At 41.4% G+C, this 13,766-nt stretch overlaps 3 protein-coding genes across 3 annotated transcripts; all 3 read left to right on the top strand.

Annotated features, from left to right (window-relative positions):
• The first annotated feature begins 743 nt into the window (after nt 1-743).
• Nucleotides 744-1,547, top strand: LOC115178365 (nanos homolog 3-like). The gene has a single exon (XM_029739521.1). It carries the CDS (start codon nt 859-861, stop codon nt 1,489-1,491), a length of 633 nt encoding a protein of 210 aa, XP_029595381.1. The 5' UTR covers nt 744-858; the 3' UTR covers nt 1,492-1,547.
• Nucleotides 1,548-4,861: 3,314 nt separating this feature from the next.
• On the top strand, nt 4,862-5,502 carry LOC115178549 (nanos homolog 3-like). The gene is given in 2 exon segments (XM_029739803.1): nt 4,862-4,964; nt 4,966-5,502. Coding segments are annotated over 2 exon segments (549 nt in total). The 5' UTR covers nt 4,862-4,896; the 3' UTR covers nt 5,447-5,502.
• A 3,685-nt stretch (nt 5,503-9,187) lies between these two features.
• On the top strand, nt 9,188-9,958 carry LOC115178031 (uncharacterized). The gene has a single exon (XM_029739039.1). The coding sequence runs from the start codon at nt 9,284-9,286 to the stop codon at nt 9,956-9,958; it is 675 nt and encodes a 224-aa protein (XP_029594899.1). The 5' UTR covers nt 9,188-9,283.
• The last annotated feature ends 3,808 nt before the right edge of the window (nt 9,959-13,766 follow it).

Consider the following 13,766-nt stretch of genomic DNA (forward strand, 5'->3'; position numbering starts at 1 on the left):
CGCCATTACCCCGCCCCCCCCCCCGCCCCCTCCCATCCCTCCAACCCCGCAGGTCCAGTGAGAGTGATGCTCAGTCAGAGTGCTGGGATCTGGGGGCAGAGAGGCTCCAGTTCGCCGCCCCTGGTACTCGCCTGGACTGGTCCTTTCAGTAGGATGGCTGTTTATGTCGTTTCCATTGTATGTTTGTATAATATTGTCTTTCAGTTGTTCCTTTGTCGTTTCTATTGTGTTTGATGAAATCGTTTTTCAATGTGATTAATAAAGATGAATTGTTTGACACGTTCCTTCTCTACTCATGATTACTGGAATGATTCGATGAGCCAGGAGAAATGTTACAATAACTTAATGGTGGTAGTAGTGAACAGCAAGTTAGTCGGAGCCGTTTTGAATTTTAACAGAGAAAGAAGGCGACCCGCTCAGTGACATTTTGATCTTAAAATGGGCTATTATCAAACAGCTTCATATAACTAAGAATTAGAAGTCCTATCAATTTACACCCTAGAATAGATTAAACAGTTATATTTGAAGTGTTTTAATGTTGTTAAGGTGTAAAATTGTATCCCAAATAGTTGTTCTTCTAAAATGACCAATTTAGCAGTTATTGTGAAACCATTTGATTGGCTGTTGTCGCGTGCCACGGACTCCGCACTGCTGGCGCACGACATCATCTGATTGGCTGATTTCCAAAACACCGACAAGCCCAAAGATGCATGTTGTCAAATTTGCCTTCAGTTGAGTTCTCAATTAATTGAACCCATCGCATTGTTCAGAAGTTTAGACAACACGTTCTTTATTCTGGTACATTCTGATCGTTATCAGACACTAGTCTGTTGGGATATAAAAAATACAAGTGATAGTATGAACGCTATGATTTGTCAACTCCAAGACCTACCGCCTTACATGGAGTCCGAAAACAGGAGTTTCGAACCGTGGCGCGACTACATGAAGCTAGCTGACCTAGTGCGGGAGATGCAGTTAGACAAGTTCACCCCAGAACCGTTAACCGTTGACGGTCATGACTCCGGGATATGCTCGACCATGGTGGAATTTGAAGAGTTCCCGCCGCGAGCCTTGCTGTCACCGATAACACCTGCGGCGACACCACCACTATGGCACGAAATGGAACCCCTGGATTCCGAAATCGTCCCCGTGCGTAAAGACGCTGCTTTACGTCCGAACAGCACCAAGGGTCCCGCGCCCCCTACAGCGGCGTCTAGATCCTCGGCGGGCACCCGGGGCCAGAGGGAGAGAAAGAAGGCGCCGGAGGAGGTGCCATCACCTGAGCGCAAGATCTGCAGCTTCTGCAAACACAACGGGGAGTCAGAGTCTGTGTTTGGGTCCCACAGTCTAAAGGACCAGGATGGGGGCGTGGTGTGCCCGTACCTGAGGCATTATATCTGCCCTCTCTGCGGGGCCACTAAGGCCCAAGCCCACACCAAGCGCTTCTGTCCCCGGGTGGAAACCACCTACAGCTCGGTCTATGTCAAGTGATAGAAGCGCTAGCTCTGGTCCAGGCCGTTACTGCGCTCCCCTCTAGACTTACTAACAGAGGTAACTCGTTGTTGCGAGATGGGTGGGACCAGAGCTAGAGAAGCACTGAGGAGACTGTTCAGGCTGTTGTGTTGGCGACTTCCTTTAGCGTCTCATGCGCACTGTATGCGGACAATTGTAAGAGGATTTAGGTGTGGATATTTAGCTTAGACGCAGTTTGGAATAGACTGACTAGTTTGTAGACTGTGATTTGTATTATTTATTTCCTTTACTTTTTCTCGTGTGTTTTCAACTATTGTAGCTTATTTCTATGTATTTATGACGTGTGGTTTTTGATTATTTGCGTGCACGTGTTATTTACAACACATTTTGAGTTTGAGTTTTCTGTTTTTACTTTAAAGTTTAAATGTCTGTCTGTGACCAAACTAACTGCTTCTTTACATGTTGGTATGAGATTTTGTAAAACCTCAACCTCTTACTGTGTCGCCTACTGAACCGCTCTTATCAACAAACTCTCACTGCAGAATTAGACGTTTATCCACGTTTCTCCCTGCTACTTTGGGGAGGAAAAAACGGAAGTGTTGTCTTGTTTTGAAACTTGTTTTCCTGACTTTAAAACGACATGCTCTAATCTAACTGTACATCTGCAAGTCTACAGGCCTAATATCACTATAAGAACATCACTATTGACAACAACACAACTGCTAGTTTATGACGTGGTGTGCAGAGCTACTTTGTATTTCTCATTTACCGTGCTAGCTACTATTTTAAACTGTTATACTTGTATTTTAATTACTTTAATAGATCTAGAAGTGTTATTTTTTTATTTTAAATTTGACTTTTCAACCTCGATGCACCTTACATTGGCTGTACAGGACTATAATGTTAAATCTAATCTCACTTTAAAGAACATTATGTTAAATAGAATGTTTGTTTATTATTATGCATGTCTTCTATAATAATAACAATTATATCTGTATTGGCTACTCCTGAGTGTCTTAATTATCAGAGAGGTGTCCCTAAAAAGGTGTCCCTGTCTGCACATCATGTGTGTATCCCAAATGGCATTGTATTTCTTAAATAGTGCCCTACATTTGATCAGGGGCCGTAGGGCTATGGTCTAAAGTAGTGCACTATATAGGGCTGTGGTCTAAAGTAGTGCACTATATAGGGCTGTGGTCTAAAGTAGTGCACTATATAGGGCTGTGGTCTAAAGTAGTGCACTATATAGGGCTGTGGTCTAAAGTAGTGCACTATATAGGGCTGTGGTCTAATGTAGTGCACTATATAGGCCTGTGGTCTAAAGTAGTGCACTATATAGGGCTGTGGTCTAAAGTAGTGCACTATATAGGGCTGTGGTCTAAAGTAGTGCACTATATAGGGCTGTGGTCTAAAGTAGTGCACTATATAGGGCATTGTCTACAGGTGGACTTTAGATCTTAGTGGTAAAGGTGATCTTTATGTTGGGAATCTTTTCAGACTGGTTAGTTATAAAAGCAACATGTTTCATAGAGCCACGACTGACATGAGATGTACAATAACCAAAGATTCACCTTAGTAATGATTTATTCAATAACACATTCTACAAAACACAGTAACTACATACTGATCCAAACTGATGTCCTCAGCATTAGGAAAGACAGAGGAGAAGAAAATAACCCTTAAATGGTATTATAGACCAGCATTATTATTATAATGTTGTGTCCATATAACTTGACAAACATTCAGTTCTAATCTGGGTTGATACTTTGGATCATTGTTCTCAAACTGATCTTGAGTATTCAAGTCAAAACATAAATACAAATCAACTTTCAAGTGAGCCTCCGCTATGTGAAGACTGTTACCCATGAGCCTTTGGGGGAGTTGGGATGATGGTTCGGTGTGTTTCCCCAATTTATTCTCCCTTTTGTAGTTGAACTATTTGCACATCATTAGAACACTGTATATATACATAATGACATTTGAAATGTATTTGTTATTTTGAAACGTTTAATGTTTACTGTTCATTTTTTATTTAACTTGAAACCTTGAATTGAGAGAGAGAAGAGATGGTGGAGGGCTTGGAGAGTTTACAACTCCTCCTCTCCTGTGTTTTCCGAGCAGAGTTTCTTATCTATGTGTCCATCTGAGCAGACAGCCATCTAGCCAATCAGAGATCTGTGGGGTAGGATCAGGCTGACTTCTAAAGTTCATTAGGTCAAAGGTCATCACTAGGAGAAAGTGGTGAAGAAGAGGGAGAGGAGGGAAAAGAGAGGAAGACTCACTTTATGTAGGAGAGTTCTCTGATCAGGCCACAGACCAGTTCTGTAGCGTCTTCATGCCCTCCCTCTTTCTCCTCTTCCTCACTAGTTAAGGGGGAGAGACAGAGAATGGCACCATTCCCAATATAATGCACTACATTTGACCAGAGCCACATGTGCGCTATATGAGGAATAATGGTTCATCGTAGGCTTTAAAACAAGCGAATACAAACTTCTGAAATAGTGTACTGGTTCTAGGAAGATGGATAAATGTATCTGACCAGTAATGTTACTGAAACAAGGTGAAATATCTAGATCAGTGGTTATCTTGGGTACTGCAGGTGGTCCGCAATTTGGGGGGGATAAAAAACAACAATCTTCCAAAAATAATAATAATTGAGGTTACTGAGCTCTTCAGTAATGCCATTCTTTATTTTGTTTTGCTGTTTACCCCTTTTCCTCCCCAATTTCGTGATATCCAATTGGTGGTTACAGTCTTAACCCCATCGCTGCAACTCCAGTACGGACTCGGGAGAGGCGAGGTTCGAGAGCCATGCGTCCCCCGAAACATTACCCTGCCAAGCCGTACTGCTTCCTGACACGCTGCTCCCTTACCCGGAAACCAGCCGCACCAACTCTCCATCCTCCAACTCCGCAGTACCAATACTAATGATTACTGGAATGATTCGATGAGCCAGGAGAAATGTTACAATAACTTAATGGTGGTAGTAGTGAACAGCAAGGAAGTCGAAGCAGTTTTGAATTTTAACAGAGAAACAAGGCGACCCGCTCAGTGATATTTTGTTATTACAATAGGCTATTATCAAACAGCTTCCTATAACTAAGAATTATAATCTAAGTCCTATCAATTTACACCCTAGAATAGATTAAACAATTATCTGTGAAATGTTTTAATATTGTTGAGGTGTAAAATTGTATTCCAAATAGTTGATTTTCTAAAATGACCAATTTAGCAGTTGTCCGTTTGAAACCATTTGATTGGCTGTTGTCACTTGCCACGGCGTCCGCACATCACCATTTGATTGGCTGCTTTCCAAAACACGGACAGGTCCAAACCAGCGTGTTGTCCAACTTGCCTTCAGTTTAGTTCTCAATTCATTGAACAATGGCATCGTTTAGTTCTCAACTCCAACACCTACCGGAAATGGAGTCCGAAAACAAGAGTTTCCAACTGTGGCGCGACTACATGAAGCTAGCGGACGCAGTGCGGGAGGATATGCTCGACCATGGTGGAACTTGAACAGTTCCCGCCGCGAGCCTTGCTGTCACCGATAACACCTGCGGCGACACCACCCCTACGGCACGAAAAGGAACCCCTGGATTCCAAAATTGTCCCTGTGCGTAAAGACGCTGCTTTACATCCGAGCAGCAGCGAGGGTCCCGAGCCCCCTACGGCAGCGTCCAGACCCTCCGCGGGCACCCGGGGACAGAGGGAGAGAAAGAAGGCGACCCGCTCCAAGACGCCGGAGGAGGTGCCATCACCCGAGCGTCAGTTCTGCAGCTTCTGCAAACACAACGGGGAGTCAGAGTCTGTGTTTGGGTCCCACAGTCTAAAGGACCAGGATGGGGGCGTGGTGTGCCCGTACCTGCGGCATTATATCTGCCCTCTCTGCGGGGCCACTAAGGCCCAAGCCCACACCAAGCGCTTCTGTCCCCGGGTGGAAACCACCTACAGCTCGGTCTATGTCAAGTGATAGAAGCGCTAGCTCTGGTCCAGGCCGTTACTGCGCTCCCCTCTAGACTTACTAACAGAGGTAACTCGTTGTTGCGAGATGGGTGGGACCAGAGCTAGAGAAGCACTGAGGAGACTGTTCAGGCTGTTGTGTTGGCGACTTCCTTTAGCGTCTCATGCGCACTGTATGCGGACAATTGTAAGAGGATTTAGGTGTGGATATTTAGCTTAGACGCAGTTTGGAACAGACTGACTAGTTTGTAGACTGTGGAATAGCCTGTTAGTCGTGTGATTTGTTTAATTTACTGCCTTTTTCTCGTGTGTTTTCAACTTTTTTTTTCACTTATTTCTATTTATTTATGACGTGTGTTTTTTTATTATTTGCGTGCCCGTTCACGTTTGAATTTTCTGTTTTTACTTTAAAGTTCGCTGTCTGTCTGTGACCAAACTAACTGCTCTTTACATGTTGCTGTGAGATTTTGTAAAACCTCCCAACCTCTAATACCGTGTCGACTAATAAACGGCCATTATCAACAAACTCTCACTGCAGAATTAGACGTTTATCCACGTTTCTCCCTGCTACTTTGGGGAGGAAAAACGGAAGTGTTGTCTTGTTTTGAGGCTTGTTTTCCTGACTGTTATTTGAAAACGACATGCTCTAATCTAACTGTAGAGCTGCAAATCTACAGGCCTAATATCACTATTATAAGAACATCACTATTGACAACAACACAACTGCTGTTTTATGACGTGGTGTGCAGAGCTACTTTTGTGTAATTGTAATTTACCATGCTAGCTACTATTTTAGTGTTATACTTGTATTTTAATAGATCTAGAAGTGTGGTTTCTTGTTTTTTTTGGACTTTCCAACGTGTGTGCTACTTAGATTGGAGAGGAAGGCCCAACAAATGGTTGACGACTCCAGTCATCTAAATCATAGACTTTTCTCTGTCACTGCACGGCAAGCGATACCAGAGAGCCAAGTCCAATAGGTTCCTTAACAGCTTCGACCCTCGAGTCATAAGACTGCTGAACAATTAATCACGTGGCCACCCGGACTATTTACATTAACCCCAACCCCCATCCCCTTGTTTTTACACTTCTGATACTCGCTGTGTATTATCTATGCATAGACACTTTACCCCAACCTTAATGTACAAATTACCTTGACTAACCTGTACCCCCGCACATTGACTCGGTACCGTAATACCCGGTATATAGCCTCCACATTGACTCTGTACCGTAATACCCGGTATATAGCCTCCACATTGACTCTGTACCGTAATACCCTGTATATAGCCTCGTTTATTGTTATTTTATTCTGTTACTTTTTATTTTATTGTTTACTTTATTAATAAAATATTTTCTTAACTATATTTCTTAAACTACCTAGTTGGTTAAGGGCTTGTAAGTAATTAATTCACGGTAAGATCTACCTACACCTGTTGTATTTGGCACATGTGACAATAAAACGTGCTGACATTTCATTGGCTGTATGTGACTTTAGTGTTAAATCTAATCTCACTTTAAAGAACATTATGTTAAATAGAATGTTTGTTTATTATTATGCATGTCTTCTATAATAATAACAATTATATCTGTATTGGCTACTCCTGAGTGTCTTAATTATCAGAGAGGTGTCCCTAAAAAGGTGTCCCAAATGGCATTGTATTTCCCGAAATATGCCCTACTTTTGATCAGGGGCCATGGGGCTGTGGTCAACAGTACTGCACTATATAGGGCTGTGGTCTAAAGTAGTGCACTATATAGGGCTGTGGTCTAATGTAGTGCACTATCTAGGGCTGTGGTCTAAAGTAGTGCACTATATAGGGCATTGTCTACAGGTGGACTTTAGATCTTAGTGGTAAAGGTGATCTTTATGTTGGGAATCTTTTCAGACTGGTTAGTTATAAAAGCAACATGTTTCATGGAGCCACGACTGACATGAGATGTACAATAACCAAAGATTCACCTTAGTAATGATTTATTCAATAACACATTCTACAAAACACAGTAACTACATACTGATCCAAACTGATTTCCTCATTAGGAAAGACAGAGGTGAAGAAAATAACCCTTAAACCAGGTGGTAGCTTAACCCTGCTAGTTAGAGGCTGCTGCACAATATACACAGACATGGAATCACTGGCCACTTTAATAATGGAACATTAATCACTTGAATAATGTTTATATGCTGCATTACTCATCTCCTATGTATAAACTATACAGCGTAGCCTAGTGGTTAGAGCGTTGGACTAGTAAGCGAACGGCTGCAAGATCGAATCCCCCGATCTGACAAGGTATAAATCTGTCGTTCTGCCCCTGAACAAGGCAGTTAACCCACTGTTCCTAGGCCGTCATTGTAAATAAGAATTTGTTCTTAACTGGCTTGCCTAGTTAAATATGATTATTTTTTTTAAACTATATTATATTCTACTGTATTTAAGTCGTTGCCACTCTGACATTGCTCGTCCTAATATTTATATATTTCTTAATTCCATTCTTTCACTTTTATATCTGTTTATATTGTTGTGAATAGTTAGATATTACTGCACTGTTGGAGCCAGGAACACAAGCATTTCGCTACACCCACAATAACATCTGCTAAATATGTGTATGTGACACAATAAAATGTGATTTATAGACCTGCATTATTATTATAACGTTGGGCCCATATAACTTCACACACTTTCAGTTCAAATCTGGGTTGATACTTTGGTTGGGAATGGGGTGTCATTTAGTTACTAAACTGTTTAAATCCTTCCTTCTTTGCCATCTTTCTTCAATTCGATGGATTTCAACGTAACTTTATTGATCCCCCCCAAAGGGAAAATCGTTATTGGTGATTGAGGTAATCATTGATCTTATATGATAACAGAAGGACTTTGTATAGATTGTTGCGTGTGTATTTATTTGACTGTAACTAAATTCCTCCATCTCCCCATTCCTCTAATCCCGGTATTCCCCTCCGTCCCCCATCCCTCTCTCCAAACCCCGATTACCCCAACTCCCGTCCCCGTCCCTGCCTGGACTGGTCATTTCAGTAGGATGCCTGTTTATGTCGTTTCCATTGTATGTTTTATAATATTGTCTGTTTCAGTTGTTGTTCCTTTGTCATTTCCATTGTGTTATAAAATCGTTTTGGTAGTAGTGAACAGCAAGGAAGTTCACTGTATATAGACTTTCTTTTTTCTATTGTGTTATTGACTGTACGTTTGTTTATTCCATGTGTAACTCTGTGTTGTTGTTTGTGTTGCACTGCTTTGCTTTATCTTGGCCAGGTCGCAGTTGTAAATGAGAACTTGTTCTCAACTAGCCTACCTGATTAAATAAAGGACTTGTTCTCAACTAGCCTACCTGGTTAAATAAAGAACTTGTTCTCAACTAGCCTACCTGGTTAAATAAAGGTGAAAATAAATAAATATTTAAAAAAGAAAAAAAGCAGTTTTGAAGTTTAACAGTTATTTTACTGATATTTTGTTATTACAGTTGGCTATTATCAAACAGCTTCATATAACTAAGAATTATAATCTAAGTCCTATCAATTTAGATCCTAGAATAGATTAAACAGTTATATTTGAAGTTTTTAATATTGTTGAGGTGTAAAATTTTCTTCTATAATGGCTAATTTAGCAGTTGTCAGTTTGAAACCATTTGATTGGCTGTTGTCACGTGCCACGGACTCCGCACAACGCCATTTGATTGGCTGCTTTCCAAAACACTGACAGGTTAAAACGTGAATGTTGTCAAATTTGCCTTCAGTTGAGTTGTCAGTTTAGACCCAGCGTTCTTTATTCTGGTACATTCTGATCGTTATCAGACACTAGTCTGTTGGGATATAAAAAATACAAGTGACAGTATGAACGCTATGATTTGTCAACTCCAAGACCTACCGCCTTACATGGAGTCCGAAAACAGGAGTTTCGAACCGTGGCGCGACTACATGAAGCTAGCTGACCTAGTGCGGGAGATGCAGTTAGACAAGTTCACCCCAGAACCGTTAACCGTTGACGGTCATGACTCCGGGATATGCTCGACCATGGTGGAATTTGAAGAGTTTCCGCCGCGAGCCTTGCTGTCACCGATAACACCTGCGGTGACACCACCACTATGGCACGAAATGGAACCCCTGGATTCCGAAATCGTCCTCTTGCTTGAAGACGCTCCTTTATGGCCGAGCAGCACCGAGAGTCCCGAGCCCCCTACAGCAGCGTCCAGATCCCCCGCGGGCACCCGGGGCCAGAGTGGGAGAAACACGCCGGAGGAGGTGCCATCACCTGAGCGAAAGTTCTGCAGCTTCTGCAAACACAACGGGGAGTCTGAGTCTGTGTTTGTGTCCCACACCTTCAAGGACCAGGATGGGGACATGATGTGCCCGTACCTGCGGCTGTATGTCTGCCCTCTCTGCGGGGCCACCGGGGCCAGAGCCGCCACCAAGCACCATTGTCCCCTCGTCGAAACCACCTACAGCTCTGTCTATGTCACGTCCAGTGGTGTAAAGTACTTTAGTGAAACATTTGAAAGTACTTCTTAAGTAGTTTTTAGAGGATCTGTACTTTACTTGGGCATCCGAGTGCTTGAGGCGTCACTACAGACAACGTGGTTCGAATCCAGGCTGTATCAGAACCGGCCGTGATTGGGAGTCCCATAGGGCGGCGCACAATTGGCCCAGCGTTGTCCGGGTTTGGCCGTCAATGTAAAAACGAATTTGTTCTTAATTGACATGCCTAATTAAATGAAAGTTTTTACTTTTACTTCACTACATTCCTAAAGAAAATGATGTACTTTTTACTCCGTACATTTTCCCTGATACCCAAAACTATTGTTTACATTTTGAATGCTTACCAGGACACGACAATAGTTTAATTCACACACTTATCAAGAGAACATCCCTACTGCATCTGATCTGGCCGACTCACTAAACACATGCTTCGTTTGTAAATGATGTCTGAGTGTTGGAGTGTTATCTGGTTATCTGTGAATTAATAAAGAACAACAAAAAGATCCATCTGGTTTGCTTTACCTTTTATACTTTTCATACCCAAGTATATTTTAACAATTACATTTACTTTAGATACTGAAGTATATTTTAAACCATTTACTTTTAGACTTTTACTCAAGTAGTATTTTACCGGGTGACTCACCTATACTTGAGTCATTTTATATTAAGGAATCTACTTTTACTCATATATGTGCTGGCAGAGAGGCTCCAGTTCGCCGCCCTGGTACTCGCCTGGACTGGTCATTTCAGTAAGATGGCTGTTTATATAGTTTCTATTGTATGTTTTATAATACTTTCTGTTTCAGTTGTGTTTTTCCTTTGTCGTTTCCATTGTGTTTTATAAAATACTTAGTACACTTGATTCTACTTGTCAGCTAATCATCAAGCCCTCAATGAGTTGTAGCAGGTGAGTTTGTCCGGGGCAACAACAACACTATGTACTGTTGGGGGACTGGAGACACTGATGTAAGGAAACAGACACGTTTCAATCTTGTCAATAGGCCATCTTTTACTCCCAAATGAACAAACTAAGTAGGGCAGTACAAGACACACAACCAGCTTTCTGGATCAGCCCAGTCCTTCTAGAATGCTCCACAGATAGACAGTCATCAAACCATTGTTGTCTAGGCCCCAATCACCATATGAGTCTAGGACCCTGAGATGGGCCGTTAATCATCACTTTTCTGTAAATCAAGGTTAGTGACCCAACCGTGGAAGTCTCCCGTGAATTGATGTGTGTCCAATTGACTTGAGTGGTTTGCTATTATTCTGTAAATTTCATGTAAATAAACTGTAAATGGTCACTCAAAACCGGTTCAGGCCAATTTGACAACACAATCTCACATTCAATTCGTGCATGTACATAATGTATTTCAGCAGATTTCGTGCGTTTTTTTTGTGGTTAAATTCGTGAGAAAATACAAGAATTTAAACACGATAGCCAATTTTTTCTTCATTGTTGAACGTTATGAATATACCTTAATGTTGTATTTATTCATCCCGTTATTATAAATTGTGTTTGTATTGCTATATATAATGTTTTTGATTTTTCTGAGCAGACTTTCTGAACAGAATTTGTGAGAAAAGACACAAATTTATATGCGACTTAATCCGTGGAAAAAACATTTTTATTAATGCCAATGCTGTTTTCTATGCTTGATTTCGCTTAATACTTTGGGATACTGGTGCACTTGTAGTCAGAAAGGCCTTTGTTTTCGTGAAGGCAACAGTACACGATATTCTTCATAAGGCATTTCATATTTCGTGGAGCCTAAATCATACAATTTTCTTCATAATGCATTTAATACAAGTTAAACAGGTTAATGTAAAAAATAATAAATTATGTTGGTTTACACTTATGGCTCTTCCAAGGCCGTTTTATGATGATTTTTACGGTGTCAATCATGTCAGGCGAGTCAGAAATGTCAGTTTCCTAGTAACGACTAACACGTGAATGCTGTATTATGCTGGCTTCATATTCTCCTGGGACACTGGAAAATGGGAAGTCGTAACTCCGACATGATTGTGTTCAAGTTCTTTTCAAGTCGGAACAATTCTTAAGACAATAGATTGGCAACAATATTTTCTCCGTTTCCCACTTGTAATTCCAATTTTGAGGGTCATTCAAGTGAAACTTCCCAGTCGGAACTAGAATTTCCGATAACTCCGATGGCATGTGAACGTGGCATTAGTATGTGCGCTCGACAACAGTAGGGCCTGGTTCGCGGTGTGTTCAGCCCCAAAACGCATTCCCGACCACTGCGGACTGAGTGTCAGTATCCTGCTATGTGTCCGTGCAGTCAACTAGTAGAATTATTGTCTGTGACGTAAGTATGGTGATTATTATTAAGGTTCTGGTCGTCTGAGATACCAACAAGTAGGCTATACAATAAACAAGATAACTTTAGAACTAAGAAACTAAAGTAATAATTAAAAAATAATAAAATAATATATATATATATACAATTATCATATGTTTGAGACTGAGTCGTGTTCCAATCTTTTTCACATAGTCTACATCTGTCTGCAGTTTTATGTTATGGGTGATCTTTTCCATTAAATACAGTTATTTCAGTCTACCACTCCTCTCTTCCATAGTATGAATGTCCTCCTTTAACCGATGCGCTTTTATACATTTATTGGCTGCAGACAAGAGGATATTCAACAGGTAGGCATTTTGAAACCGTTCAGGGATTACTCCAAGTAATGGACCTCTTTGGGCTCTCCGCCAGTGAAAATGTATATACATATATGTGTATATATATTTATTTTTTAATCAATGGCAATACTATTTTCTAAGCTTGATTTCACTTAATATTTGTGGGTATTGTTGCGCTCATTGCAGTCAGAAAACATGTTGGCCAACCAAAACCCTTGCTGGTGATGTTGCCCATATACGCTACCGTTCAAGCGTTTGGGGTCACGTAGAAATCTTCTTGTTTTTGAAAGAAAAGCAAATTTTTTTGTCCATTAAAATAACATTACATTTACATTTAAGTCAGTTAGCAGACGCTCTTATCCAGAGCGACTTACAAATTGGTGCATTCACCTTATGATATCCAGTGGAACAACCACTTTACAATAGTGCATCTAAATCTTTTAAGGGGGGGGGGTTAGAAGGATTACTTTATCCTATCCCAGGTATTCCTTAAAGAGGTGGGGTTTCAGGTGTCTCCGGAAGGTGGTGATTGACTCCGCTGTCCTGGCGTCGTGAGGGAATTTGTTCCACCATTGGGGTGCCAGAGCAGCGAACAGTTTTGACTGGGCTGAGCGGGAACTGTGCTTCCTCAGAGGTAGGGAGGCGAGCAGGCCAGAGGTGGATGAACGCAGTGCCCTTGTAGACATCAGAAATACAGTGTAGACATTGTTAATGTTGTAAATGACTATTGTAGCTTTGAAACGGCTGATTTTTTATGGAATATCTACATAGGAGTACAGAGGCCCATTATCAGCAACCATCACTCCTGTGTTACAATGGCAGGTTGTGTTAGCTAATCCAAGAAGGCCAGCATCCCGGAGTCGCCTCTTCACTGTTGATGTTGAGACTGGTGTTTTGCGGGTACAATTTAATGAAGTTGCCAGTTGAGGACTTGTGAGGCGTCTGTTTCTCAAACTAGACTCTTGAGCAGTTGTGCACCGGGGCCTCCCACTTCTTTTTCTATTCTGGTTAGTTTGAATGTATATTGTTCTTTGTGCAGAATCTGTGTATGTGGATCTACAACTCAGATGCGCATCATGATTTCAACAAAGACAGCGACTTGTAACGTATCCAATCCTCCCATGTGATCATCCTCTTTCCTGGTAAGTGAAGCAACAAAACAACGTGTTTGTAATCGCTAGT

Source organism: Salmo trutta, chromosome 38, assembly GCF_901001165.1.
Source record: "Salmo trutta chromosome 38, fSalTru1.1, whole genome shotgun sequence".
Taxonomy (NCBI): Eukaryota; Metazoa; Chordata; class Actinopteri; order Salmoniformes; family Salmonidae; genus Salmo; species Salmo trutta.

Excerpts from the sequence above, each read along its gene's own strand:
- LOC115178365 (XM_029739521.1), top strand. The coding sequence starts at position 859 with ATGAACGCTATGATTTGTCAACTCCAAGACCTACCGCCTTACATGGAG.
- LOC115178031 (XM_029739039.1), top strand. The coding sequence starts at position 9,284 with ATGAACGCTATGATTTGTCAACTCCAAGACCTACCGCCTTACATGGAG.